The sequence below is a fragment of the Mustela nivalis genome, assembly GCF_964662115.1.
Source record: "Mustela nivalis genome assembly, chromosome: 18".
In the NCBI taxonomy this organism is placed as follows: domain Eukaryota; kingdom Metazoa; phylum Chordata; class Mammalia; order Carnivora; family Mustelidae; genus Mustela; species Mustela nivalis.
This window is the reverse complement of record NC_139037.1, coordinates 55,399,644-55,427,046: the sequence shown is the minus strand read 5'-3', so window position 1 is coordinate 55,427,046 and position 27,403 is coordinate 55,399,644. Positions and strand designations below refer to the sequence as shown.

At 53.5% G+C, this 27,403-nt stretch overlaps 3 protein-coding genes across 11 annotated transcripts in view; 2 read left to right on the top strand and 1 right to left on the bottom strand.

The window, feature by feature from the left end:
* Window positions 1-724: 724 nt before the first annotated feature.
* Window positions 725-4,256, top strand: PPP1R15A (protein phosphatase 1 regulatory subunit 15A). The gene is made up of 3 exons (XM_082710342.1): window positions 725-994; window positions 1,698-3,419; window positions 3,824-4,256. The coding sequence occupies exons 2-3, from the start codon at window positions 1,707-1,709 to the stop codon at window positions 4,169-4,171; spliced, it is 2,061 nt and encodes a 686-aa protein (XP_082566468.1). The 5' UTR covers window positions 725-994; window positions 1,698-1,706; the 3' UTR covers window positions 4,172-4,256.
* On the bottom strand, window positions 3,934-17,326 carry TULP2 (TUB like protein 2). Of its 7 annotated transcripts, none has more exons than XM_082710364.1 (13): window positions 13,235-13,482; window positions 12,907-12,939; window positions 12,514-12,565; window positions 11,726-11,852; window positions 10,989-11,126; window positions 10,610-10,726; window positions 9,285-9,406; window positions 8,331-8,639; window positions 7,297-7,409; window positions 6,665-6,779; window positions 6,481-6,579; window positions 6,070-6,241; window positions 3,934-5,783 (listed from the first exon to the last, which is right to left on the bottom strand). In XM_082710364.1, the coding sequence occupies exons 2-13, from the start codon at window positions 12,936-12,938 to the stop codon at window positions 5,650-5,652; spliced, it is 1,530 nt and encodes a 509-aa protein (XP_082566490.1). In that variant the 5' UTR covers window position 12,939; window positions 13,235-13,482; the 3' UTR covers window positions 3,934-5,649. The 7 variants fall into 7 exon arrangements, with proteins under 7 accessions (XP_082566490.1, XP_082566491.1, XP_082566487.1 ...); XM_082710365.1 differs by having other exon boundaries at window positions 11,735-11,852; XM_082710361.1 differs by lacking the exon at window positions 13,235-13,482 and adding an exon at window positions 16,127-17,326 and having other exon boundaries at window positions 3,934-6,241.
* NUCB1 (nucleobindin 1) overlaps window positions 14,022-27,403 on the top strand; it is a 20,280-nt gene continuing 6,898 nt past the window's right edge. The window contains exons 1-5 of one of the 3 annotated variants that reach the window (XM_082710354.1): window positions 14,022-14,227; window positions 14,632-14,768; window positions 17,333-17,440; window positions 19,707-19,839; window positions 24,152-24,255. In XM_082710354.1, the coding sequence (XP_082566480.1) occupies window positions 14,643-14,768; window positions 17,333-17,440; window positions 19,707-19,839; window positions 24,152-24,255 (471 nt within the window). In that variant the 5' untranslated portion in view covers window positions 14,022-14,227; window positions 14,632-14,642. Of the gene's footprint in view, window positions 14,482-14,631; window positions 14,769-17,332; window positions 17,441-19,706; window positions 19,840-24,151; window positions 24,256-27,403 lie in introns of all 3 variants that reach the window. The other 2 variants (XM_082710355.1, XM_082710356.1) reach the window with 2 other exon arrangements.

Sequence of the window (27,403 nt, the reverse complement as noted above, 5' to 3'; positions counted from 1 at the left end):
GGAGAGGGAGACTCAGGCTCTGCGCTAAGCAGGGAGCCTGACACCAGGACCCCGGGATCATGACGTGGGCCAAAGCAGACGCTCAGCCAACTGAGCCTCCCAGGCAACCCTGTGTATGAGCTTTTGTCTGCGTCTCAAGTGGGTGAAACTTGTGCTTGAGACCAGGAAGGGGAGTCTGAGTTTTTGGTTTCCAGTGCACTCACCCAATATTTGTTGAGCACCTACTATGTGCTGGGCACTGAGGGAAAAAAATTAGTGAGCAAAGCCAAGTGCCTGCCTTCAGGGTGCTACATTCTTGTTCTCCTTTGCAATTCATCTAGACTCTGCTGTGGCCACTTCTTCGGGCACATGGCATTCCCAAGCCTCAGTTTCTCATCCGTGAAAACGGAATGTGAAAAAACAATGCTCTGCCCCACCAGGAAGGAAGCGGACCGGTAGTGACGGTGGGAGACTCTAGCCTGTGGCCTGCTTTTTAAATCCGGGCGGGAAGCCGGTTTCCCACCCGGAAAGGAGCTTGGAGAGCGCCCAAGCGGCTGAGGCCGTGCCCGTGTTTGATTGACAAGCTCGCTTATTTCGGGGCGTGGCCGCGTTCGGAAACGCCGCGGCATCGTCACACAAAACCCCCCGGAATCTCCGCGAGAATTCCGACCACACTTTCCTTCCCCTCCACCCCACCCCACGCCCCGACGCCTTCGTTTCGAAACCCCGCCTCCCCTCGTGACGTCATCACGTGCGGCCGCGTTGGCCTATAAAAGCCGTGCGGGCCGTGTCTGTTCCCAACCTGGCTGTGGATCACACCCACCTACGACAGAAGCTCCGTATCCTTTCGTTGCGACAGTGCTTGCCCCCGCAGGTGATAACCTGAGACCCCGAGCCCGGCACCGGAGGGCGAGATGAACGCTCTGGCCTCCCGAGTCATCCAGATCTGCGATCGCTGGTGGCAACCCGAGCCCTCGGCCCTCCTGCCCCCAGGGTGAGGCGCAGCCCTGAGTCGGTGAGTGAGGGGTCCGAACGCCTGGTACCGCCCCCCCCCCACCGGCAGTTGGGGGCTGGGGATCAGACTCCTGGTCAGTGAGGAGGGAGTTTACATTTCTGGGTACCGAGACAGAGGGTTTGAGGCCGGGACTCCGGGGTCCTGAGGAACAAGGGCCTGGGAGCCCAGACTCCTGTGTCTGGGGTGAGATGGGACAAGGACGCACTCCATGTAGAAGGAAGGAGAAGAAATTGGGAGCCTGGAGGCCTGAGCCTGGCGAGAGGAGGGTTCTGGAAGCCAGACTCATGAGTCCCCGGGTACTCAGGAGTACCCTGTGGAGGTCTTAACTTTTGAGTCTCAGAGGGAGGAGAGTGATGAGGGCCTGATCTGTTGATCCTCAGGAGGATGAGAGAGCCAAGGACTAGGACCTTGTCCCCAAGGGGACCAAGTAGAGGACCTGTATTCTCAGTTCTGGGGTCTGGGATTTCTGGGTCTGAGAGAAGAGGCTGGGGGGCTGGCTCAGACTCCTGGGTATGGAGAGAAGAGAGGTGGGAACCACTGGGCTTCTGCTGGAGATGGGAGTGGCAGGGATCAGCAAGGAATGTGGGACAGGAATCTCTTGTTGCTATTTGTGTTACTATTTCCGTTGCTATGACTCACAGTCATCCCTTGATGCTCTCCCCTACGTGACTTCTAAACTCTATTTCCTTTTGTTTATTTCCAGCCCAGACAGATGGCCCCAGGCCAAGTGCCCCATCATTGTGCCTCCTGGAGGGAAACCTACCCATTTTTCCTCCTGTCCCCACTGATGGGCCTTCTCAGCAGGGCCTGGAGCCACCTGAGGGGCCCAGGACCTCCAGAACCCTGGTTGTTGGAAGCAGTAACCGAAGCTGATCAGGGAGAAGCTGGCCTGGGGGGAGAAACCAAGACATTTCCGGCCACCTGCCATGCCCCCTGGGTCAGGCACTTTCAAGGGGAGCCTGGAGACAGTGGAGCAGCTGAGGAGGATGGAGAAGCATTCTGGGAGGCCTGCCATGATTTAAAAGCCAACCGTTCTCCTCTTAAAGCCTGGGAACTTTCAGATGTTGATGACGAAGAATATGCTGGGGACCAAGCAGCCAGTTTCCCTAAAGAGCAAGGAGGTGAATTTAGAAATGGCCAGCCTGCTCCCCTGTCCCCCAGCCTTCTAAGAACCCTGCAAGAACCTCGTGGAGAGGAGCCATCTGTGGAAGGAGTTGGTGCTGAAGATGAAATGGTCACGTTCTTCTCTTTTCCTCCATCACTCTGGGAGTGTGGTGCAGGGGAGGAGGAGGAGGAAGAAGCTGTACACAAAGAAGCTGCCAGAACACCTACTGCCCCTTTATCTCCGGGATCCAAGCCCAAAGCTCAGGTGTACTGTGCTGGAGAAGAAGGGGTTCAAGCCACAGAGGAAGAAAGAACAGAGAACAGAGAAGTCAGAAAGAGCTGTGTTTCCCCCTCATCTTCAGGCTTTCACACCGGGGCCTGGGAGTGGTGTTCAGGAGAGGACACAGAGGAAGAAGATGAGAACAGTGATACAGGACCAGCTGAGGAGGAGGGAGAAGCTGAGGGTCCCTCTTCCATCCCACCCACAAGTGCCCTCGTGAGGGCCTGGGTGTATCGACCAGGAGAGGACACAGAGGAAGAAGATGAAGACAGTGATACAGGACCAGCTGAGGAGGAGGAGGAAGCTGAGGGTCCTTCTTCCATCCCATCCACAAGTACCCTCGTGAGGGCCTGGGTTTATCGACCAGGAGAGGACACAGAGGAAGAAGATGAAGACAGTGATATGGGACCAGCTGAGGAGGAGGGAGAAGCTGAGGGTCCCTCTTCCATCCCATCCACAAGTGCCCTCGTGAGGGCCTGGGTTTATCGACCAGGAGAGGACACAGAGGAAGAAGATGAAGACAGTGATACAGGACCAGCTGAGGAGGAGGAGGAAGCTGAGGGTCCTTCTTCCATCCCATCCACAAGTGCCCTCGTGAGGGCCTGGGTGTATCGACCAGGAGAGGACACAGAGGAAGAAGATGAGGACAGTGATACAGGATCAACCAAGGAGGAGGGAGAAGCTGAGGCCACAGATACCTTCTCAAGGGCCTGGGTATATAGACCAGGAGAGGACACAGAGCAGGAAGAGGATTCAGAAGCAGCTCACTCTAAGCCAAGTCCCTCCCTTCAAGCTCAGAGCACCCTCCACAGGGGCTGGACATACCGGCCTAGGAAGGAGGACACGGGGGCAGGGGCAGTTGCTGAGGAGCGGGGAGAAGCTGAGCCCTGCCCCTTCCGAGTGGCCATCTATTTACCTGGAGAGAAGCTACCACCTCCGTGGGCTCATCCTCAGCTGCCCCTCCGACTGCAGAGGCGACTTAAGCCCACAGAAACCCCCACCCGGCATCCAGACCCTGAGACGTCCCTACAGTCTCGAAAGGTGGGTACTGATGGCTCAGTTTATCGAGTCTTAGGGAGGAGCTGGAACTCCTGGGCTTGGGGAGGGGGGTGCAGGAGGGCTGGATGCCTCAACTTCTGGGTCCCCCGCGTGTTGCAGAGGGTTGCGTGTGAACTCTGTTGGGAGGGCTGCATTCACTGTAATGCAATCCTTTGCAAGAGGCTGGGGCCCCATGGGAAGGGGGAGCAGCTATGGCTCAGGTTAGCTCCTGGAAACAGCCTCCGCCTACAGTGAGTCACGTGGAGAATCCCGTGGGCTCCTGATGAGCGAGTGACTCAGACAACAAGCATTTTTGTGTCACTCATTTTTGTTTGGGTTCTCTCTCTCTTCCCCTCCCCCACCCCTACCCCCTCTGCGGACACACGTCTGTGCTGCTCTGTCTCCAGGTTCGCTTCTCTGAGAAGGTCTCTGTCCATCTCCTGGCTGTCTGGGCAGGACCAGCCCAGGCCGCCCGCCGGGGACCCTGGGAGCAGCTCGCCCGGGATCGCAGTCGCTTCGCCCGGAGGATTGCCCAGGCCCAGGAGCAGCTGGGCCCCTGTCTCACCCCTGCCGCCCGGGCCAGGGCCTGGGCCCGCTGCGGGAATCCTACTTCCCTTCTGGCCGCCACACCTGCTGCCCCCCAGATCTCACCACTGTCCTCCATCCAGGCCACACCCTTGAGCCAAGTTGGGGCATCTCCCCCCACTCCTGTGTCCCCTTCTCCTTGCCTGGACCTCAGTGGGAGGCGTGGCTAAGATCACGGAGTTCTATGTTTCTATTAGTTATTTATTTTTGTGTGTCATTTTATAAAAAAAAATAAAACTTGCTGATTTGTAACAAGCAATGTCACCGTCACTGTGTGTACTAACCTGACAATAATCCACTACCCTGGGGATAAAGGCTTGTACCTCAATAGAGGACAAACTCTTATTTCCCATCATCCCTCAAATTTGCTTCTTCTTGTCTTAAGCTTCTTTTGAGCTAAGGGCTGGTGGGTCTTTTTTCTTTTCTTTTACTTATTTATTTATTTGGGAGAGAGAGAGAGCGAATGAGAAGGGAGATCAGAGGGAGAAGCAGACTTCCTATGGAGCTGGGAGCCTGATGTGGGACTCGATCCCAGGATTCTGGGATCGTGACCTGAGCTGAAGGCAGTCACTTAACCAACCGAGCCACCCAGGTGCCCCAGGCCTTTTTCTCCTTTGGTATCGGCCTAAATTTTATTAAACTTGCAACAGTTATCTCCCCAAGGGGGCTGGGGGCTGGAATCCCTGATCTGTAGAAAATAGTTCAATTCCAGTTTTCTGTGCCTCCCTTGAATATACTCGTCCTCTCGCTGGCCTTTAACTGCTGGCTGCTTGAGGATTTCAGTGGTCCAATTTCACCTTCTTAAAGCCCTGTTCCATACTCTTCTTACCTATACGACTTGACTAACAATAGCACATGCCTTATAGGACTGTAAGACCCCCAAAGGAGTTCATATTTATTTATTTGCGTTTTTAATAGGTTTTATTTTTAAGTAACCCCCACACCTAGCGTGAGACTTGAACTCACAACGCTGAGATCAAGATTCCCACCGTCCACCAACTGAGCCATCCAGGCATCCCAAGTTCATATTCAAAACAATGTTCACCAAATAATGAATGTTAGTTAAGTGTAGCTAATATTGTAATCATTCTCTCTCACCCATGCATGTCTTCAATGACCCATCCAAGTTCATGTCTCCAACTCAGAAGTCTTTCTGACGCTCAAATACCTTGCCCCTCTTCAGTGATTACCCAGGCTCTGGCCACACTAGTCTCCTTTCATTTTCCCAAACCGATCGAGCCCCCTTTTCACCTTATGACCTTTGTATGAGCTGTGCCTACTCCCTGATGTTCTCGCCCCTGACCCCTCTGGCCCTAGTTCCTCGTGATTTTTCAGACGTGGTGTGAAAATCACTTTTTTATAGATACCTTGATGTGACCCAGCTGAATTGTGCCTCCACGTGCTTTTCTCCTTTGTGGCAAAGGAGCATTTTGATTTTGTGTTGTTGTCTAAGGCCCATCTCCCATGACTGTGACTCCGGTGAAAGTAGGTGTTGCTGAAAAGCCCACTCCCCAGAGCACAGGACTGGGCACGCAGGCAGAGTAGGATGTGTTGGTTATGAGTAAGGTGGTGCAAAAGGAGGCTCGCGGGGGCCCTTCCTCCAAATGAGCAGGCACAGAAGCTGGTGAGGGCATGACATTTCATTGCATTACTCACATGCCAGCTTGCCATCGAAACTGGACAAGCAGATGGCAAAGGCTTGGAGCGGGCAAAGTGGGAAGCGGAAATCCATGGTGAACGTGTCTGGGGCCACGCGGCCGAACTGGAGCACCAGGTAGTCGGCTGAGGAGGAAGTCAGAAACTAAGGAAACCTAGCTCACACTCCTCAACTTCCTTCCGCGGGTCTCTGAACTTCGAGATTACCACTTCTCAGCGGCTCGTCGACGCTCCCACTAAGCCCAGAAAACCTGAGGGCCGTTTAAACTACAGTTCCCAAGAGGCTTTGCAATAATGCGGGCTCGGCCCTGCCTAGAAAAAAGCTCAAGGGCTGATGGGGGAAGTAGTTCTCGTCCGCTCATCCCTCGCCCTTCCAGCCCTGGCCCAGGTAAACCGGTTCCTAGGAGCTCACGGTCATCCGGATGCACGATCTGGAAGTTCTTGACCGAGGCCCGAGTGACTCGGCCGTGAAAATTGAGTACGTAGGCGCCGCTCTCGTTGCTCCACGACGGGGCTTTGTTTTGCAGCAGGACAAGCCCCTGACGGGCCCCGCGTTGGAGGCGACTCAATAGCGACTCCTGTTCCTAGAAGATAAAGCAGGGGGCGTGGTTAAGCTTCCACCACTGAACTTTTTTTCTTGGGATGCAGATTTTGCGTTCCTAATCTCTCTTCCTTGAGAAACACGGAAATCTGACAGACTCCCTCTGGCTTCACATAGGACCACCTGCAAGCCATGGGCCCCCTTCTTCCTTAGGACCTAGGGCAGATCTCCCAGGCCTTCCTCCCCGACTGACCCAGAAATTCCCAACCTTAACCAACTCACGTTTTGAGGTTGGATACGGATTCTCTGGTTCTGGGCATTGATTTCTGGAATGATCACAGTCATTTTCCGGGGCCCTCGGAATCCCAAGACGTTGGTTTCCTGAAGGTATTGTGCTCCGGTTGGCCTGGCTCTTTCTCCCTCCCCACCGTCCTGCTTCATTCTCTCTTGTCTCCCACACACTTACATAACACACAGCCCCCAGCTCCTCTCTGATCCGAGCAGTCTCCGGGATGAAATTCTTCCTTTCAGGATTCACTCCGTTGTCAAAGATGGTGAACTTGGTGCCCAAGACATTAGATCTGCCCCAGGAGGAGAGTGAGTGGTCAGGGTAAAAATAATTACTGTTTTGCTGTACATTAAGTGCTTTCCCACATCGTGTCATCAACTCTTCCCATTAACCCTCTAGTTGGCACTTGGGTTCCTTGTTCCGTGCATCTACAGTCCCGCCCCTTCTGTTTCTTTGATGAGCCATGATTTTTAGTCTCCTGCCTTGTAGGCGCCTTCTTCCCCCTAAAATACAAGAATACGCACACCACAGCCCTGGCCTATGGGAATTAGGAGTCCCACCCTCTTGCCACCCAATAAGTCAAACGTCTTAAACGTCAACCTCTGCTCCAAATCCCTTAGTTTTCTTATTTCCACCCATGCTGGGGCTACCACCTAAGATATACACAGCCCACCAATCCTTAAGACGAAAGGTCCTAAAACAGGTGGAACTTGTGCCTGGTGGCCCGATTGTCCTCTCTCCCCCAACCCTCCCGGCACCCCCAAGCCCTCCTGCCACCTGTTTCTCACACATATCAGGGCTCTGCCCACCTGACTTTACCCACAAAGTTGTCCCCATCCCGAGACAGGTCTGTGGGGTCCAGGGAAATGAGGTAATTCGAGGTTTTGCTCCTTTTTCTCTTGCGCCCAGCCAGGAGGAAGTGCTGTGGGTAGGAAGCATGGCCCATCAGAATCAGTTTCTAGTATCTGGCTAGGGTTAGGGGTCCAAGATAAAAACAAAACAAAACAAAACAAAAAAAAAAAAAAACACCGTGTCCCCAAGGCAGAGGAGAGGGTAATAGAGCAAAAAGTATCTCGAGCCTTGCTCTGGAAGATGTGGTTCTCACTGAAGGAAGTCATCAGCTGGGTCCTGAAGGGGAGCTTCACATCTTAATATCCCCCTCATTCCTTCCGCCACTAGGTCCTGGGTCAGGGCTGAGCCCTGGCAGCGTTGAGCCTAACTGTGGCAGGCTGGGTGGCTTTGGAGACTAGGAAGGAGCCTCCAGCGGGACTTCGGTAGGCATCTCATCAGGCAAAAGCAGGTCTAGCACTACTGAGTAGGGGGAAACCCTCTCTTTGGAAGACTGCCTGGAGGAGAGGCCGCCCAGCCCCTGCGGAGGGGGAAGTTGGCAGTTGAGAGGGGCGTGGTTTGGTTCTAGACTAGGCAATCCGCGAGGGGAGGGGCTTGGTTCCTAGGGGGTGGGACTTATCCCAGGATTGGGGAGGGGCCTGATAGATTAGAAGGTTCAGCGAGAGACTGAATTTGGACAAACACAGTGGGGCCAACACTTCAAGAGGGTGTGTAAGGGGTAAGGTTTTAGACCCTCAGACGGCGTGGCCTGACTTTGAGAAAGGTGGGCCCATCTCGAGTGGACGAGGCTGTTACGGGCTTGGTTAGGGCCTATGCTACCGCGAAAGCAGCCTAGTTCGGAGGACGTTAGGGTTTGGCGTTGGAGTTCAAAAGTCCTTGCTCAGTGTCATCACTGAGCAAGATCTGGATTCGTGGAAGTCTTGACCTCGCTCAGTAAGGGGCGGGACTTGCCCCCTGGGAGGTGGGGTTTGCTGGAGAGGAGGCCAGACCGCACCTTCTGGCCTTCGGCGGCATCCAGGTAGAGATAGTAGAAAGGGAACATGCCCTTGTCTACGCCGCGCTTGTCGCGGCTGATGCGACACTGCATCGTGCGGCCGCGCAGCGCCGGCCGCAGCACATAAGCTTCCATGTCCTCTCCCAGACGAGGGCCAGGCGCGCGGAGAGGCGCGCGGGGCGAGCTGCCCACATCACTGCTTCCCGCGCCGACCTCGCCTTCTGGGGTCTCGGACACCTCTTCGGCTGCCGGTGGGGATGTCCTCACTCTGGACTCCGACTCCTCTTTCTTCTCTTCCAGGTCTTCGCCCTAGTCCACGCGCCAAATTAAAACTGAGGCATGGCTGAGACCCGTCTCCACTGCAGCCTTACCAACTGCTGATTGGCCATGCCGGCGCAGGGTTACGCCCTCTCCCAACCATGTTTTCTGACTATTGGTCAAACGTCTTAGCTACGTGCTGATTGGCCAGCACCTTCAAGGGGTCCACCCAGTCAAGCCTTCATCATCTGTTCATTGGTCACCACTAATAGCGACCCTCTGGAGCCACGCCCGCCCCATCTACCCATTGGGAGAGTCTCTTCGACAGCACTGTCGGTTCCGCTAAAACCAGTGTAGTTTCGGTCCAGATAACATCTAACATGGCCCGGATCTCAGCAGCTGTAACTGTCTTACTCACTCAGCGTGAGTGCCAACTGGCCCTTCCCTATCACTGATTCACCCCTCCAAAGCTCGCTGCCTTTCAGTGGGCTGGATTTTGAGGTATGCCTACATCAATATAAATCCTCCAGATTGACTTCATAAACGGTGCACACCCAGAAACACTGGTAGCCCAATCATAACAGGTTCCACCCATCAGCAAAAAGGGCCTCTGATTGAGCTGCAGACCCACCCTCTCTCGAGTCCGAGGCTAGCTAGCCCTCCACTTAAATCCTGATTGGCTGTGCCACCTCCTACCTTGTTGGAGGCCAAGTCTCCGCGTCCCAGTTCAGCATCCATGCCCGGGTTTGGTTGTGGACTGGGGGCCTCGTATTCATTTCCAACATCCCGGGGTTCACTCTCTTCCTCCGCACTGGCCCCTAAGGGGTGGAAAGGGCCAGAAAAAAAGACTGGTTCAGGGCACCTGGGTCCCAGGAGTTTAGGACCAGGTCACCAGTGCTGCTGGAAAAGGCCAGATATCCTGGGTTCCTGGCCTCTCCATATTATTCATGCCAGATCCTCCAGCTCCCCCATGTGCACGGTGTCTACACTGGCTGAGTAGTCTCTCCCCTGCGTCTAAGGACAGGGGTGGGGTTAGAGTCCTCCCTTTACCTTGTCCCAAAGAGCGCATCCAAGAGATGGGCAACTAAAATGGGAGGGAGGAACAGGGTTTGGGGTGATAATCAAGGACCCTGTTATTGAATCGCTGGTCATGTCATGAGAATAGAAGGAATTGTCATACAAGAAATAACAGTAACGAAGTACTGATGATGCTACAACATAGAGAGACATTAAAAACATGCTAATCAAAAGCAGCCAATCATGAAAGATCATATACTATGTTATTCTATTTCAAAGAAATGTCCAAACTGAGAGGGGGATGGGGTAACTGGGTGTGGGCATTAAAGAGGACACATGATGTGATGAGTACTGGGTGTTATACACAACTGATGAATTATTGAACTCTACATCTGAAACTAATAATGTACCATATATTGGCCAATTGAGCTTAAATTTTGAAGAAAAAAAAAAATGAAGTGTCCAGAATAGGCAAATCTAAAGAGACAGTACATTAGTGGTTGCCTAGGGCTGGGAGAAGTGAGGTGTGGAGAGGAGGGTGTTGTGTGTGTGTGGGGGGGGTGGCGTCACTGCTAAAAGGTACAGGGTTTCCTTTGGGATAATGATAATGTTCTAAAGCTGATTGTGGTGATGGTTGCTCGTCTTTGTAAATATACTAGAAACCATGGAATTGTAAGCTTGAAATGAGTAAATTGTATGGTATGAGAAATATATTTCAATAAAACTGTTACAAGAGGGGTGCCTGGATGGCTCAGTCGTTAAGCGGCTGCCTTCAACTCAGGTCATTGTCGCTGGGTCTTGGGATCAAGCCCAGCATTGGGCTCCCTGCTCAGCGGGAAGCCTGCTTTTCCCTCTCCTTCTCCCCCTGCTTGTGTTCCCTCCCTCACTGTGTGCCTCTCTCTCTGTGTATCAAATAAATAAAATCTTTAAAAAACAAAACTGTTACAAGAAAGGGCGCCATATGGACCAGGGGACCGGATTCCACTCAGTGTCCCCGAAATTACCAGGTCGTTGGTGGGCTGGCCAACCCCTGCGTCGAGTCCCTGGAGGCTCTTTATAAGGAGGTGGAGAAGCGGGGACATCCTCCACGGAAACTTCCTCCAACTCTGGGTCGGAACTGTCTGGCAGCCAGGAGAAGGAAAGGGACTAGAGATAAGGATTTCAGGAGGTTGGGGAGGAGGGAAAGGGGCCTGGAGATTGAGATTCCTGAGTGTTGGAGAAGGAGTAGTTTCAGGATCTGGATTCCTTGGTGTGAGGGATGACAGAGCCCCTGGGGGCCTGGCCTCCTGGTTTCTTTGGAGAACAAGGATTGAGATTCCAGACTCCTGGATTCTGGTGGGAGTGTAGTTCTAGGGTACAGGCAGCCCAAGGACTCGAGATTACCTCCTTCTGTCGGCGATGCCAGTGGGCCATGCTCACCGCTGCCATCTCCACCGCAGCTCACGATGCCCAGGGCACTGTGGACACCAGACCGCATGTGTGCCTCTGGCACGTTTTCCTGGAGGAAAGGGTTCCCAAGGCCTAGGAGAAGGTGCAGCGAGGCCCATTAACACGATGTACAAATTCCAGTCCTCTGCGAAGATCCGCGCTCTCAGTGACTCCCTGCGTGACCGCCCAAACCCCGGAGACCCATGCAGAACGCAAAGTCCATCCTAAGGCTCAAGCAAGCACATCCCTGCGGCTAACTCCGTGCCTGCACAATCGCACACGCAGCTCTCGGTCTCTCCGGGACCGGTCTTGAAGATCCAGGCCTGGGCCCCCACCCGCCCCCGGGGCTTTGTTAATTCCAGCCTTCACTCTACGGAATTGAATCTCTGCCTTTCTGCCTTTTCCAGGGCGGCCGCCTCCCCCGCCCCCGCCAGGACACCGTCCCCGGCCGGACACCGCCGCAGCTCTCGCGCCCCACCCTCTAGTTGCACCGGGCTCCGCCCCCGCGGTCTCCTTGCTCCGCCCCTGAGTTCTCCCGGGTCCAGCTCCCCGGTGCCCAAGGGCCCGGTACTGGTCTCATCAGGACTCCGCTTGGACCCTCCCCTTTCGGCCCTTGGGGGCCTGGTCCCAAACTCCCGCAGACCCCTCCCTCTGGGACTAGGCTCCTGCCCGACACTACAACTTTTCCTCACTGCTGTCACCCGCGAGGCGCTCCTCCCGTCGCCATGGTCGCCGGGGCCACAGGGAAGCGTCGGGATTGGCCTGAACCATGAGGGGCTCTTGGCGCTTCCGCCGCTGCTTCTTCTCAAAGAGCCGTCTCTGCGGAGTGGAAAACGGGGGTGTGGGGGCCAGGAACCGAACAGGAAGACGGGGCGAAGGAGGGCCTGGGGTAAGGGGAGGCATGCCTGGAGGGGAGTCCTGGAGTCCAGGCTCTCAGTCCCTCATCTCCTATTTCCTTGGATCCAGGAGTTCTGGCACCCGTCAGGTCCCCCAGGTCCTAGAAGTCCTGCCCTCCAAAACCCTTGTTCCTTAGAAACGTTGCATTCTCATCACCAATATCTGTTTCTTTTTTTTTTTTTAACTTTTTTTAAGATTTTATTTATTTATTTGACAGAGAGAGAGATCACAAATAGGCAGAGAGACAGACAGAGAGAGAGATGAGGAGAAGCAGGCTCCCTGCTGAGCAGAGAGCCCAATGCGGGACTCGATCCCAGGCCCCTGGGATCATGACCTGAGCCGAAAGCAGAGGCTTAACCCACTGAGCCACCCAGGCGCCCCACCAATAACTGTTTCTTTAGGATCCCCAATTCCTATTTTCTCATTTCCCAGTTGCAGACTTGATGCTTGGAGAGAGCCAAGGAGGGCCAGGAGTCCCAGAACAAAGTCCTGGGGTAGTGCCCCTGGAAGCTTTGGAAGACTGATGGGTGGGGGTGAGGGATGGGGGGGGATTGGGGGGTGTCAGTACTCCTTGGCATAGTACCTGGTGTTCCAGCTTCTGCAGCCTCATGGCGATGAGCTCATCCCCCAGCACCCTGAGAGAGGAGCAGGGTCATGGTGACAACAAGCAGGGCACCCCAGCCGCCCCAAAGCCTCCCACCTTCCCTTTCTTCTTGCCCAACTTTGGGTTCTGAGCACTGGTGAGGTCACAGAAGGAGCAGAACCTCAGTCTGCCCCACCAGTTCTGAAACTCTTTTTTTTCAGCACTGGCCTATCTAGAATGCAGGATTCAGGAGTCCAGGCCCCCAGCCCCTTACTGTGAGGCTGACAATGCTGAACTTGCAAACATGGCCATAAAGCCATGAAGTGAGTGTAGGCATAATCAAACCTTAAGCCCCCCCGTTTCCATCCTTGCCCATCCTGTTGCCCCACTCACTCTTTCTTCCATGTGTCATTCTCCTGAGACATTCTGGAGAAGCAAGAATGAAGAATCAGGACACAGACCCAAGATCCCAGTGGACTCCACCCTCCAACACCTGATCTTAAGCTTTAAAATTTTCTCCTGGACCCGAGCAGCCGGAATTCTAGCACCTCCTCCATCAGGGATCCAGCCACCTTTTTCCAGCTTTCATGACTTTGATGGGCGCAGGAATCCAGTTCTCTCTCCCTCCAAATAGCTAACTCTCCTTTATGCAGGCATGGAAACTTAGGACTCTTGGCCCCAAACACCCGACTCCTGTTGACCCCACGTGGCCAGCACCCACCTGCCTGGGATCAGGCAGCTCCTCTCCTCGTGCCTGTGGAGGCTTTTCACATTCACACTTTAGTACCTTGCCTCTCTGACCAATTTCTAAACAATACCTAACCCTCTCTTTAGCTGGGGACCTAATCTCTGGGTCTCTGGGAATTAAGCAGGCAAAGAAAGAGGGCTCAGAGGGAGGGGGGGAATTCCCACTGGGACCTGCCTTTATCCCCTCCCTCCTGGCCCCCCACACTCCACTTCCAACAAAGCAATGACCCTTGACCTCCACTGCAGCTAGGCAATCCTGCTCCAGGGTTCTGAAATGGAAGGGCGTGGAAGGTGTTCCTTAAAGGGACCCAAGAGAGCCGGCATCTCTGGGTCGCTCTACTACACACGTGTGTGTGCATACAACATGTGCATGTGTATATATGCACACACGTATGTCTATACGCATATATACATGTATACGTATATGTATATCCATGTGTGTATATGGAGTATACATATATGTGTCTTATATTAGATGTACATGGCTTTTATTAGATATATATCTCTATCTATCTATCTCATATATTATATGTTAGAAATTTATAAGATGACCTGTGCCAATTGCTACCGATCTGTAACTTGCAGCCACTTCTTGTGGAAAAATAGATGCGGAAAACTACAACAGCCAGGAGGCGGAGGCAGACGCCTCCTGGCCAGCGGAAGTGGCCTCATTTTCCCCTGCCTGCAGGGAATTGTAGTTCTCTTCGAAAGCCTCCGCTCTCCGCAGGAAATGCGGCATCAAGAGTTAGAGCTTCCGAGAAGGGAACCGAGGCTTTCGAGAACAGACGAGCGACTTCGGCAAGGGGCGGATCGCTAGACAGGGACCTGGGGACCTGGAGCCAACGCGGACCAATCAGACCTCTGAAGGCGGGTCCTCTGCTGGAAAGTGGGCGGGGCCTCGGGGGGAAATCACCGGAACGCGCCGGAGGTCTCAGCCCGGGAAAACGCCCTCTGCGCGGAAGGAAAGGTGAGGGTTTGGGAGGGGTCCTAGATTGGGTCGTGGGGTGGAGCGGGAGAAGGGGACCAGAGGGCTGGAAAACTGGGTCCCGGGGGGGATGGACTGGGCACCAGTACTTCTAGATCCTGGCGAAGAGGGAGGCTGGGGGGCCTGGACCTTTGGTTCTGTGGAAAAGGGGTTGAGATCTCGGATTCCTCAGTCTGAGCGAAGAGATTGGGTGCTGGGAGCTAGGACTTCTGGGTCTCAGGAAGGAAGAGCTGGAGGTGCGGAATCCTGTGTCCCGGGAAACGAGACGCTTTGAGTCTTGGCTCTTAGAAGGGGGACGGGGGCGGCGCTGGAGGCCCGGACTGCTGGGTCCATGGGAGTCCTGTCTGACTTGGGACAGACATTATCCACCTTTCTGCCCCCCACAGGCCACGCCGCCATGCCTTCCTCTGGGCCCAGCGCAGCCCTCCTCCTCTTGCCACCGCTGCTGCTGCTGCGCACTGTCCTGGCCTTGCCCCTGGAGCGGGGGACGCCCAAGCAGGAGAGCCCTGCGACCGAGAGCCCAGTGAGTGGCCCTGCCCTGCTTTCCCGCCAGGTGTTTGCAAGTGGTACTACAGTCCCGCGGATCCGCGTCGCTCCTGGGTGGATACTTCCCCCACCGCCGCGGCTTTAAGTTTGCCTGCCATTCTTTGCCGTCCTGGGGCTTTGACATGGTGAAAAACTCGGGGCTAGTATACGTGTGTATGTGCATATTTCTAAGTCCCTGGCTCTGAGGCGTGGGGGAAATGAGGTCAGATTTAAGTGACAAATCTGCATTACCCCCCTATGTTTTAAGTGCCATTCCCAAGAAGGAATCTGAAAAAAAGAACTACATTTCCCAGTAACACCTAGGGCAGGTGGAGTTCCTTAACTGGGGTGTGCTGGCTTCCTGGAGCTCGTGGGAGTTGTTAAAGCTGTGAAGGTAGTCCCAGCATGTGTTTATCAGATGCTGTGAAACCTTTGGTTTTAGGGAATTTGAGACTCCCAAGGCTCAGGCGCTGATTTCTGGCCTGACTGCTCCTACAGCCTTAATCAGTAAGGGTCACATCACTGTCTCTGGAAGGGATGGTTCCATGCTCCTGTGTGGCGGTCCCACCTTGTGAGCTAGGCCTGTGCTTGGTAACATCTTTGCAGGCACAGAAGGCACTTCTAAGTCCCCTTTCCCTTCATTCATCCCACACATTTCTTGAGAGTGGACACCAGGGTGATGGTCAGAGAGGAAGGATTGTGAACTGAAATGCAAAATGCAAGGAAGGACATTCCAGGCAGGGGGAACAGCCTGGGCCAAGACACTGTGGTGTGGAGAGCAGAGTGAGTAGAGAGACATGAAGGTGGCCAGTGGGACTGGAGCAGAATGGGGAGGGGGCAGGTCACGTGGGGCCTCAATGGGGAGCTCCCAGCCTTACTTCACAGGTGAGGCTGAAGCACAAGAGGGTTTAAGTAACTTGCCCAAGAACTGAGGTTTCTAGGTGTAGCAAATAAAAACACAAGATGCCCAGTTAAAATTGAATTTCAGACAAGCATGCATAATGTTGCATATAAGTAAACTCTTGCAGTATATTTATAAGTTATTTGTTGTTTATCAGAAATTTAAAGTGAACTAGGCATTCTAGCTGTCCTAACAAGGTCACCTAGCTAGTAATTGGCAGATTTGGGATTCCAGCCCGTTGGCTAAACAAAAATGTCCACACCTTGGGGCACCTGGCTGGCTTAGTCTGTATGGCATATGACTCTTGATCTCAGGGTTCTGAATTCGAGTCCCACACTGTGGTATAGAGATTACTAAAAATAGAATAGAACAGAATAGAATAGAACAAAACAGATAAATTAACTTTAAAATAATGATGTCAACACCTTAATTCCCAGAACCTGTGACTATCTTACCTTACAGGGCAAAGGAGGGTTTGCAGGTGTGATTGAGACAAGGCTCTTGATGGAAGGAAAAGTTAGCCTGTGTTATCCAAGTGGGCCCAACGTAAACACAAGTGTTCTCTATAAGAGGGAAGCAAGAAGGTCAAAGTCAGAGGTGATAGGATAACGTAAGCAGAGGTCACAGTGATGCAGAGTCATGTGGCAAGGAACACGGGCAACCTCTAGCAGCTGGAAAAGGCAAGGAAACAGATTCTCCCTTAAGGTTTTCAGAATGAACTCAGCCCTGTCCTGTTCTGAGCTTCTGACCTTCAGAACGCTAAGGGAATACATTTGGGTTGCTGTCAGCCAGTGGGAAGTCGGTATACCCACAGGGGCCTGGCTGAGCCATCAGGTTATCCGGCTCCTACCGTGTGCTCGCTACTTACGAAATGATGGCAGTAATAGATTGAGGATCGTGCCAGGCCCTTCATCTTGTGTACTTTTCACCATGGCGCTGAGAAGCAGGGAATTTATTGCCTATTTTATTTTTTATGATTTTATTTATTTGTCACAGGAAGAGATAGACTGAGAGAGAGAGAGAGAGCGCGCTAGCAGGGGAAACTGCAGGCAGAGGGGGAAGCAGGCTTCCCGCTGAACAAGGAGCCTGATGCAGGATTCGATCCTAGAACCCCAGGATCATGACTCCAGCTGAAGGCATATGCTTAATGGGCCGAGCCACCCAGGCATGCCACCCACCTACACACGCCAGTCTGGGTCTAGGAGCGTAGGGATTTTTGTCTGTCTTGGTCACTTGCCGAGTCCCTAGCAGAGCACCTAGCGCGCGGTAGGAGCGCGGGGATTGCCTGATGAACGATGGATGAGAGTATGTTTCACGGCTCGCCAGCAAATACTGGTGTGTCCACCCTGAGCACCCGCTCCATGTGCGGCGTCGGGCTGGGTGTCTGTCTCCCCGTGTGATGTCTACTTTGTCTCCACCAATGGCCTGGGAGGAGACAAGTACCTCGGCCCAGGGGATCAGCCTGGTCTTATGGAGCAGCTGGGGATCAGAACCAGGGCCACCTGGCTCTAGAAGCTTTGTCCCATGGGGCAGGCCTGCCTCTTGCTCCCAGCACGGAGCCTCGGGGTCCTTCAGCCGGCCCCCAGGGATGTCGGCCCTGGCTCCTAGGCACAGGGAGAACGGGGTGGGGGGGGGCGCTGTGTTCATCCCTCTCCCCTCAGGACACTGGCCTGTACTACCACCGGTACCTCCAGGAAGTCATCAACGTGCTGGAGACAGACGGGCATTTCCGTGAGAAGCTGCAGGCTGCGAACGCCGAGGACATCAAGGTGCGGCTGGGCACAGGCCAGGTGGGAGGGAACGAGGGGCGCGTGCTCGTTCCTGTTGCTCTGCGCTTCCATGCCGCGTGACCGCCCTGTGCCGTGCCTCAGTTTCCCCATCTGTAAAGAGGGCGCACTAGCCGAGTCTGCATTACAGGGTTCAGCTTAGGATCACTAGAGGTGAGATGCGTCAAGGATGGAGATGCACAGGGTGGCGGTCCTCGCACCTACCATGCACGTGCAGGTCCCCCAAGGGCCAGGCTGGTGTGTCCTGCTCAGGAAGAATTCAAGACACAGGAGATGCGGTTGCAGCTCGCCTCCCCTCTAGCTCATGTTGGGCCTCCAGAGGGGCCGAGATTGTCGTCATTTTATGAAGGGGGACATGGAGGCCCTCATGGCAGTGTTTGTCATCCATATAGGCTCTGTGTCCCCACAGGGCTGGCTGATGGCGGCTTCCCCCTCCACAAGGAGATGGGGCTGACTGGCCCCCTTTCCTCCTTCCTGCCCTGCCGCACACAGACTCCCCCACCCCGTTCAGGTGCGTGTGGGCATGCCCCACCTAGAGGGGCCTCCTTGAGTCCTTGGTCCCAGAGAGGACCCAGGTGGCCCTGCTCCCCCAAAGCCTCCTGGCATTTCTGGGGCTCCCATGTCTCCCCATCTGCCTGGCCACCAGTGACGGACCAGCAGAGCCAGAGACCCTAAAGCTCAGTCCCTCCCATTGCCCACCTGGGATAACCTGAGGTGCAGCCATCCCCAACACGCTGCCAGGGTTCAAGATCATATCAGTGGGAAATGATCTTGGAAACAGAAGGGCCAGTGAGGCAGGCAGAGTGTGGAGAGTGACGGTGCCCAGTACAATGAACAATCCCAGCTCCTCCTCATGTGCTCCGGGCTGAGCAGCCGCACCCTCTGGACCCTGGTGTCTTTCTCAGATACTGGGGGTTCTGATGCAACACTTTGCGGGACGTGAGAGGTGTAGGATGGTGAAGATCCCCACCTCAGGGCCTGCTCTGGCACATCGTGAGGCCACAGTGGATGTCAGTCATCAGCCTTGGTGGTGGCAGTAATATCTGCTTGAGTAGGAAAAGAATATGGGGAGACACGACTCTGACCTGATACCCAGTGGCTTTTGCTGGGCTCTCAGTTTGCCCATCTGTAAAATGGGGCTGTGGGCAAGATTAGAGGACTGACCCAGGGAGTCCAGCACAGGGCTTGGCCCAGAGTAGATGCTTGACTGGTTGGGTGAATGGGGCTGTCTCCATGGTCACTGTGTCCTGTTGCCTCTCAAGGGCCATGGGCCCTGTGGGCTGGGGAGCCCCATTGTGAGTCTCAAGTGACCAAAACAGCCTGAGCAATGACAGATAGCAGAGGGCCTTGGGCGGGCCTCAGGAGGGCACAGTCCAGCATGACAAGTGAGAGAGAACTTTTGGAGCAAGGGTGCCTCTTGCCCAAGTGAAGTCTGAAGTCTGAGTGGGGATATCTGTGGTGTAGAAGTTGTTGTGGGGTGTGTGTGTGTGTGTGTGCGCACGTGTGTGTGTGCATGGGGGGTTGAAGGCATGGCATTTCAGACAGCGGGAACTTTGTGTATAAACAAAGCATTCTGGTACTTTCCGTGTCTCCCCGTGGTTCATGATCACTGCCATAAAGACAGGGGCGATGGGGCTAGAGAGGTGGATGTGTGCAGGGTCTCGGGTACCGGCCGCAGGGATTCTGTCCTGGGGGCCCTGGGGAGCCATGGGGGCTGTGAGCAGGAGAGGGTTGGGGTCAGCTCTAAGCAACAAACAGAATATGAAGTGACAGGAGGGGCAGCCCAGGGAAGGCACCCCAGGGAGGGGGGCGGGGAGTTGCCCAGAGGATCTTTCAAGGGAGGTGTCGTGTGCTTTGAGTGTCTAAGGGCAGTGAGGATCTGCTTAGGCCTAGAAAGGGGGTGGCGGGAGAATCCTAGGCAGAGGGACCAACCAGCATGTGCAAAGCCCAGGAGGGGGAAAGAGCCTTGAGTGTGGAGGCTGATGCCCAGTTAGTGCTGCTGGAACCAAATGTGATTTGACGGATGGTGGGCCTCGGGGCTCCTGGGGTGGGCAGGGCCTCAGACGCCAGGCTGCAGGGCTGGACCTGGTCTCGGAGGCTTGGGGAGCGGGTGGGCCAAGGGTCTGTAAGCTTTTCAGGCTTCACAAAGCTGGTAGAAGTCTCCCTGGAGGGCAGAGAAAGGACAAGGCTGCCCCGTGCGCCCCCTTCAGGGCCCCCAGCCTGACCAGTGTCCCCTCCACCTGGGCAGAGTGGAAAGCTGAGCCGGGAGCTGGACTTTGTCAGCCACCATGTCCGCACCAAGCTGGACGAGCTCAAGAGGCAGGAGGTGTCTCGGCTACGGATGCTGCTCAAGGCCAAGATGGATGCGGAGCAGGAGCCCAGTAAGCAGGGGTGGGTGGGGTGGGATGGCTTCCCTCCTAGGGACTCACCACCCCCCCCACCACCCCTGTCCACCACCTAAGATGTGCATAGAAAATTGACCGAGTTTTCTTTCTAGAACCATGTACCGCTAACATGACTGGTGGATTGTTTTTTGCTTCTCCGTTTCATTTTTTAAATTTTTATTTTTAAAAACCATTTTCATTTAATGGGGCACCTGGGTGGCTCAGTTGGTTAAGTGGCTGCCTTCGGCTCAGGTCATGATCCCAGGGTCCTGGGATCAAGTCCCACATCAGGCTCCCTGCTCAGCAGGGAGTCTGCTTTTCCCTCTCCCTCTGCCTGCTGCTCTGCATACTTGTGCTCTCTCTCTGTCAAATAAATAAATAAAATCTTTAAAAATAAAAATAAATAATAAATAAATAAAAACCATTTTCTTTTAAAATATTGATGTAGGGATGCCTGCGTGGCTCAGTTGGTTAAGCGTCTGGATTTGCCTGTTCTTGGGACACTCCAGATAAATGGAGCCCTACCGTCTGTGACCTTTTGTGTCTGGACCTTTCACTTCTAAAGTTTTCAAGGTTCATCCAAAATGTAACGTGTGTCAGCAACTTCCTTTTTGGGGGCCAAGTACTATTCCAATGTAAAGATAGACCCCATTGGGTTTATCGACTCATCGGTTGATGGATATATGGGTTGTCTGCACCCTTTGGCTATGGACCTATGGACCGTAGTGGTATATATTTTTTAATTTCTAAAAAAAATTTTAAAGAATTTATTTATTAGAGGCAGAGAGAGAACGAGCCGTGGGGAGGGGGAGCGGGGGAGAGAAGCAGACTCCCCACTGAGCAGGGAGCAGCGATGTGGGACTCGATCCCATGACCCGGAGATCATGACCTGAGCTGAAGGCAGGTGCTGAACCGACCAAGCCACACAGCCCCGCCCCCGCCCCGCCCATGGTGTTATACTTACTGTGGCTCTGTGGTAGTCTGGTATGGGGCATGACCACATGTAAGGACATGCCCCCTTTCTTGAGATGGACCCTCTTATCTCTGGACATCCTGTGAGGCTCCCATGTTATGGAAGGGGGTGCTGAGCCTTGGTGGATGGTGTTGACGGTCAGTAGGAGAACTGGACTTTGTTTTCATTTCTTTCTTTCTTTTTTTTTTTTTTTTAAGATTATATTTATTTGACAGAGATTACAAGTAGGCAGAGAGGCAGGCAGAGAGATAGAGGAGGAAGCAGGCTCCCCGCCGAGCAGAGAGCCCGATGCGGGACTCGATCCCAGGACCCTGAGATCGTGACCTGAGCCGAAGGCAGAGGCTTAACCCACTGAGCCACCCTCGTGCCCCCCCGCCTTTTTTTTTTTTTTTTTAAATGATCGAAAGAGAGAAAGCATTAGCAGGGGGAGGGGCAGAGGGAAGGAAAAGGAGACTCTGCTCTGAGCACAGAGCCCAATGCGCGGCTTGATCCCAGGACCCTGAGACCACGACCCGAGCCAAAGTCAGACACGCCTGTTTACACGACTTTCCTGATTCCACGGGTCCACTGACGAACACGTGTCTCCGGTTGTACTGTGTGCCGGGCACCAGGCAGGTGCTGGAGCTCCACGGTGACCAGATGGCCTGCATAGGCACCCACGGCTGTCTGCTGATTTAATTATTACAGTTCCAGAGTTGACCACTTCACCATCCATTGCTGTTGCCTGGGTCCCGCTTGGATCACTGCAGTCGCCTCCTCCCTGGGCTCCCTGGTGCCTCCCCTGCTTTGGGTCCTAGTCCCCGCCCCCGCACTCCTTCAGCAGCCAGGGGGATCCTGTAGCCATTTCCTGTGGCCACTGCAGCAAATCACCACAAATTCAGGGGTTAAACAACACACACCAATTCCCTTACAGTTGGGAAATCAGAATCGGAAGTCAGTTTCACCCAGCAAAAATCAGTGCATCAGCGCAGCCACACTCCTTCTGGAGGCCCTAGGGGCAGCCTGTTGCCTCGTCTTTTCTGGCTGCTGGAGTGGCATTCCTTGGCAGGTGGCTTCTTCCTCCGTCCTCAAAGCTAGTATGTAGCCTTTGTGTTCAGTGCTCACGTGGCCTTCCCCCTCTGCCTCCCTCTTTTTTTTTTTTTTTTTAAGGTTTATTTGTTGGAGAGAGCGCGCATGCGCATTCTTGGGAGCATGAGCAGTGGGGAGAGGCAGAAGACAGGAATAAGACTGTGCTGAGTGTGGAACCCAATACCAGGCTTGATCTCATGACCCTGAGATCATGACCTGAGCCGAAATTTCAAGAGTCGGAGGCTTAACCCGCTGAGCCACCCAGGCACCCCTGCATCCCTCTTAGAGGGACCCTTATGGTTGCATTGGATCTCCTGGGTAACCCGAGATCACCTCCCCATCTCCAGATTCTTAATTTAATCACCTGAAAGTCACACTTTGCCACCTGAGGTCCCCTAGTCATGGGTTCCAGGGTTTAGGGCATGGGCGTCTTGGGGGTGGTGATGCAGCCCATCACAGCATCCAGTCCACATCCTGTCCCTCCTCTTCTTAGGACTCACCCCGGCTCCCCAGAGGTCAGCAGGCCCAAGTCCACGGTCCTCACGGCTGCACTGCCTTTACAGGTGCCCTCTCCTGTCAGCGTTTTTAATAACGCTTCCGGGCAGCGTGTGTCTGTCACCTCTGGACCTTGACCCTGGCACTTCCCTCTGCCTGGGATATTCTCAGGGCTCTTTGCACTGCTGGCCAAGCTTCTGTCTCAGCTCCTACCCTGATGGGGCTGCTCAAGGGAGGTTCTGTTGGTTGCTATCCCTGGGATTGCTAGGGTCACGTGTGTTGGTCCTCTGTCTCCTGCTGGGTGCTGGGGGCAAGGGGAGCCCACGCTGCTGCTGTCTGGTTCCCATGGCGGCCCCAGGGCCAGGCACCACGTCTGGCCCAGGGGTAGGGGCTCAGCCCCCATTAGTGGCATGAATAATGCATCATGAAATTTGATCTGTGTCTGTGTCCTGTGAGCCTGTCCCTCCTCTGGGCTCACCCTGGGCAGAGCTGGCCCCATGGTAACACAAGACCTCAGGTTCCCGGCCTTCCCGTGTGTGTACAGCTCTCTCCCTTCCCAGAACGGGAGCCACTGGAGAGCCGGCCTGGGTCTGATTCACATGTCCCCCTGCCCCTCACAGGCTGGCTTTAGCACCCCGGAAGTCCCAGGTCAGGTTGTGGCAGGATCAGTTTCTTCTGCTGGGAATCAGTTCTGGGTCTCTCTTTGGCTTGGATACGGCCAGCTTCTGCCTCGTGTCTTCCCTGCAGCGTCCAAATTTTTTTTCCCTTTTAGAAGGAAACAAGTCCTCTTGGATTTGGGTCTACCCCGAGACCTTGTTTTAACTTGGTCACCTCTGGGAAGACCCTCTCTGCCAATAAGGTTACATTTGGAGGGTCTGGGGGTAAGGACCCCAACAAATGGGTTTTGGGGCACATAATTCAGCCCATAACAGGACTTGTGCTCTGGAGTCTGGCAATGGGTTCTAATATTCTCTCTGCCACTTCCTAGATGATGGTGACCTAGACAAGTCCCTGACCCTCTCTGGGCCTCAGTTTTCACATCTGTAAAATGGGATCATCGTAGAACCTTTGTCTTAAGATTTTTGTGAGAAATAAATGCTCTAGAGATGCCTGAATGGCTCAGTTGGTTAAGCTTCTGCCTTCAGGTCAGGTCATGATCCCAGGGTCCTGGGACTAAGCCCTGCATTGGGCTCCCTGCTCAGCAAAGGAGTTTGCTGTTCCCTCTGCCTGCCATTCCTCCTGCTTGTGTGTTTCTCTCTCTCTTTCTTTCTGACAAGTAAATACAATTTTTAAAAAATACATTAAATAGGAGTGCCTTGGTGGCTCAGAGGGTTAAGCCTCTGCCTTCAGTTCAGCTCATGGTCCCAGGGTCCTGGGATTGAGCCCCTCATCAGGCTCTCCACTCAGCAGGGAGCCTGCTTCTTCCTCTCTCTCTGCCTGATGTTTGTGATCTCTCTCTCTCTGTCAAATAAATAAAGTATTTTAAAAATGCATTAAATATATTTAATGTATTTAAAGCAGAGCCTAACATATAGTGAGTACTCAATACATGTTAATTATTATTATGGTTATTGTTTTGAGCATCAGAGTCAGCTGTGGTGTCACCTCCTCCAGGAAGCCCTCCCTGATTGCCCCAGCTTCATTCAGGACATCCTCTGTGCTTTCCCAGTACCTGCTGTGACCTCCTTCAGAGCAGATCTAACCCAGGGATTTTGAAAGAAGGAACATTCTGTGCACTTTTTTTTTTTTTTAAGTAACTTCTCCCTCATCCAGATGTACAGGTGGATCACCTGAGCCTCCTGAAGCAGTTTGAACATCTGGACCCTCAGAATCAGCACACCTTCGAGGCCCGGGACCTGGAGCTGCTGATCCAGACGGTAGTGTGTGTGTGTGGGGGGGGTGCTCTGGGCAGTGGACTGAAGGAGGCTTCATGGACAGGGAGAAGGGAATGGGAGCCTGGGACATGTGCTCCGTCACCCTGGTGTTCTCCAAGGTCAGTGGCTGCAAAGGCCAGGCAGTCCCCGGAAGCCTCCCCAGATTCTCTCTGGGAGAGCAAGGTGTAGGCAGAATGGGCTCGGCTCCATGCAGACCATTTCAGATCCTTCCTCGGCTTTGTCCTTCCCCATATGACTTGGGTGGGGGCGGGGGTGGCAGAATCATGCAGAATCACGCCCCCCAGAGATGTCCGACCCTTCACATCCCAATCAGCGGAACCTCTGGCTGCGTAGACCTCTCATGGTGAAAGAGATTTTGCAGAGGGGATTAAGCGGAGGGTCCTGAGCGGGTGAGATTACCCTGGGTTATCGGGTGGGCCCTCCGTGTCCTCAAAGAGGGAGGTGTGACTACCTTTGGAGGTAGCAGTGTGAAGCAGAAAGTGCTCAGTTGCTGGCTTTGCAGACAGGGGAAGGAGCCGCCAGCGTGGAAGGCAGTTCTAGAAAGGAGAAGTCTGTAGAAGGAGCATGGCTTGGCCTCCACTGTAATATGAGCTCTGTAAAACTATTTTCATATCTCTGGCCTCCATAATACAAGATGATCAATGTGTGTTGTTTTCTTTCTCTCTCTTTCCTTTTTTTCTTTAAGTAGGCTCCACACCCAGTGTGGGGCTTGAACTCACAACCTTGAGATCGAGTCATGTGCCTGACAGACTGAGCCACCTAGGTGCCCCTGAATGTTGTTGCCCTTGGCCCGCAAGGACGACAAGAAGCCCCAGTTCAGATGCATCTTCTCTCTCTTTATTTCTGCAAGTCTACACACTTATATATGCTTACATGACCAATCAGCGAGCAGGGTACAGGAGGGAGCGAATCAGGCTGTGCACCTAAACGAACAACTTCGCTAGCAACCAATGCTGTTTACCTCCTCTTTGGGTGTTCCACTTAGTCTCACGAGGCAATCCTAACCTGGCAACTAGCCAGGTGCCATCTTTTAATGGCGGAGGCCGCCCTGGCCAGGGGCCTGCCTCCGACAAATGTGTGTTGTTTTACACCATTTACATTTACACCAAGTGTACAATTATAGCAGCCATAGGAGCTAATAGAGCCCTTATCTGAGAAGCAGGATCTCCAGCCCAGCCTCATGGGGACAGCCAAGGGCGGCGGGGCTGGGGAGTGCAAGGCTGTGCCCAGACTTGACCCTGCCTCTTCCCTGCTTGCATTCCTTCCCTGGGTCCCCAGTGCCTCCAGGACAAACCTGGAGCGCCCCGTTTCTGGCCTCCTGGAGCTTCATCTATTGGCCCTGAAGATAATAGCCGTCAGTTGAGTATTCCTGGCATTGGGCTCAGTCCCTGAGAAATGTTTTTGCCAGTCACTTCCAGAATATTCCAGAAACTCTGCTTTTCTCCAGCCCCACCGTCCTTCTCCTAGCTTCAGCTCGCAACATCGCTCATAGCTGCTTCTTCAGTGGGCTCCCTGCTTCTGCCTTCCGAGCTCACCAGGACTTCTCAACTTAGCACTCTTGACGTTTGGAGCTGGATAATTCTTTGTTGTGGGGGAGGTTTGTGCATTATAGGACGTTTAGCCGCATCCCTGCTCTCTACCCACTCGATGCCTGTAGACCTATCCTCGTTGTGAGAACCTGTTCCCCACACAGCAGCTGTGTTCGTTTCTTATACCGCCCTATAACAAATTACCACAAACCTAATAGCTTAAGACACCTTGAAATTATCGCATGGTGTAACAACTTACCACAGACTCAGTGACTTAACAAATGTGGGGCGCCTGGCAGGTTCAGTCATTAGAACGCTTGACTCTTGATCTCGCAGTGGTGAGTTCGAGGCCCATGTTGGGTGTGGAAGTTACTTAAAAAATAAAATTCTTTTTTGAATTAAAAAAATAAAAAATAGAATTGTATTCTCTCCCAGTTCTGGAGGCCAGAAGTCCAATATCAGTATCCCTGAGTCCAAACCAAGACTTTGGCAGAGCTGTACTCTCTTTAGAAGTCATAGGGAAGGGGTGCCTGGGTGGCTCAGTCGTAAAGTATCTGCCTGCAGCTCAGGTCATGATCCCAGGGTCCTGGGATCGAGCCCCACATTGGGCTCCATGCTCAGCGGGAAGCCTGCTTTTCCCTTTCCCACTCTCCCTACATCTGTTCCCTCTCTCGCTTTATCTCTCTCTCTCTCAAATAAATAAATAAAATCTTTTTTTTTTGTAAAAGATTTTATTTATTTATTTGATAGAGAGAAATCACAAGTAGATGGAGAGGCAGACAGAGAGAGAGAGAGGGGAAGCAGGCTCCCTGCTGAGCAGAAAGCCTGATGCGGGACTCGACCCCAGGACCCTGAGATCATGACCTGAGCCGAAGGCAGCGGCTTAACCCACTGAGCCACCCAGGTGCCCCATAAATAAAATCTTTAAAACAAAAAAAATAAAAGAAGAAGAAGCTATAGGGAAAAACCCACTTCTTGCCTCTTCCAGCCTCTGGAGGTTGCCAGCATTCTGCAACTTGTAGACCCATCATTCCAGTCTCAGCTTCCATGGTGTTCTCCCCATGTCTCTCTGTATCTTCTCTGTGTCCTTTTTCTTTTTTTGTTTAAGACTTTATTTATGTATTTATTTGAGAGCGAGAGAGAGAGAGCATGAGAAGGGGGAGGGTCAGAGGGAAAAGCAGACCCTCCGCTGAGCTGAGAGCCTAACACGGGGCTCGATCCCAGGACCTCGGGATCGTGACCTGAGCCAAAAGCAGACGTTTAACCAACTGAGCCACCCTGGAGCCCCTCTCTGTAGCCTTCTTATAAGGACACCGCTCATTTGGATTTAACGAAGATCCTATTTCCAAATAAGTTCACATTTCAGCATTCTAGGTGAACAGTAATTTTGGAGGGGATACTCTTCAACCCAGTGTCATATTGTTCATTCCAAATTATAGAGGAGGAAACTGATGCACAGAGAGGCTAAGTAACTTACCCAAAATCACACAGCCTAGTGGGATTTGTTCACACAGCAGAGCCTGGATTAGAACCCTGGGCAAAGTAATTAGGGACCCAGGGTTCTTTATCACCTATCACTTTTTTTCTCTGAGATCCTTATT

Bases quoted from the DNA above. Each gene is read 5' to 3' on its own strand.
- PPP1R15A (XM_082710342.1), top strand. From the start codon at position 1,707: ATGGCCCCAGGCCAAGTGCCCCATCATTGTGCCTCCTGGAGGGAAACC. The intron at 3,420-3,823 runs GTGGGTACTGAT...CTCTGTCTCCAG, and splicing joins CGTCCCTACAGTCTCGAAAG to GTTCGCTTCTCTGAGAAGGT.
- TULP2 (XM_082710361.1), bottom strand. From the start codon at position 12,938: ATGTCTCAGGAGAATGACACATGGAAGAAAGA. The intron at 10,727-10,988 runs GTAATCTCGAGT...CCTGGCTGCCAG, and splicing joins GGCATCGCCGACAGAAGGAG to ACAGTTCCGACCCAGAGTTG. The intron at 7,410-8,330 runs GTGCGGTCTGGC...TCCTACCCACAG, and splicing joins ATGCCGCCGAAGGCCAGAAG to CACTTCCTCCTGGCTGGGCG.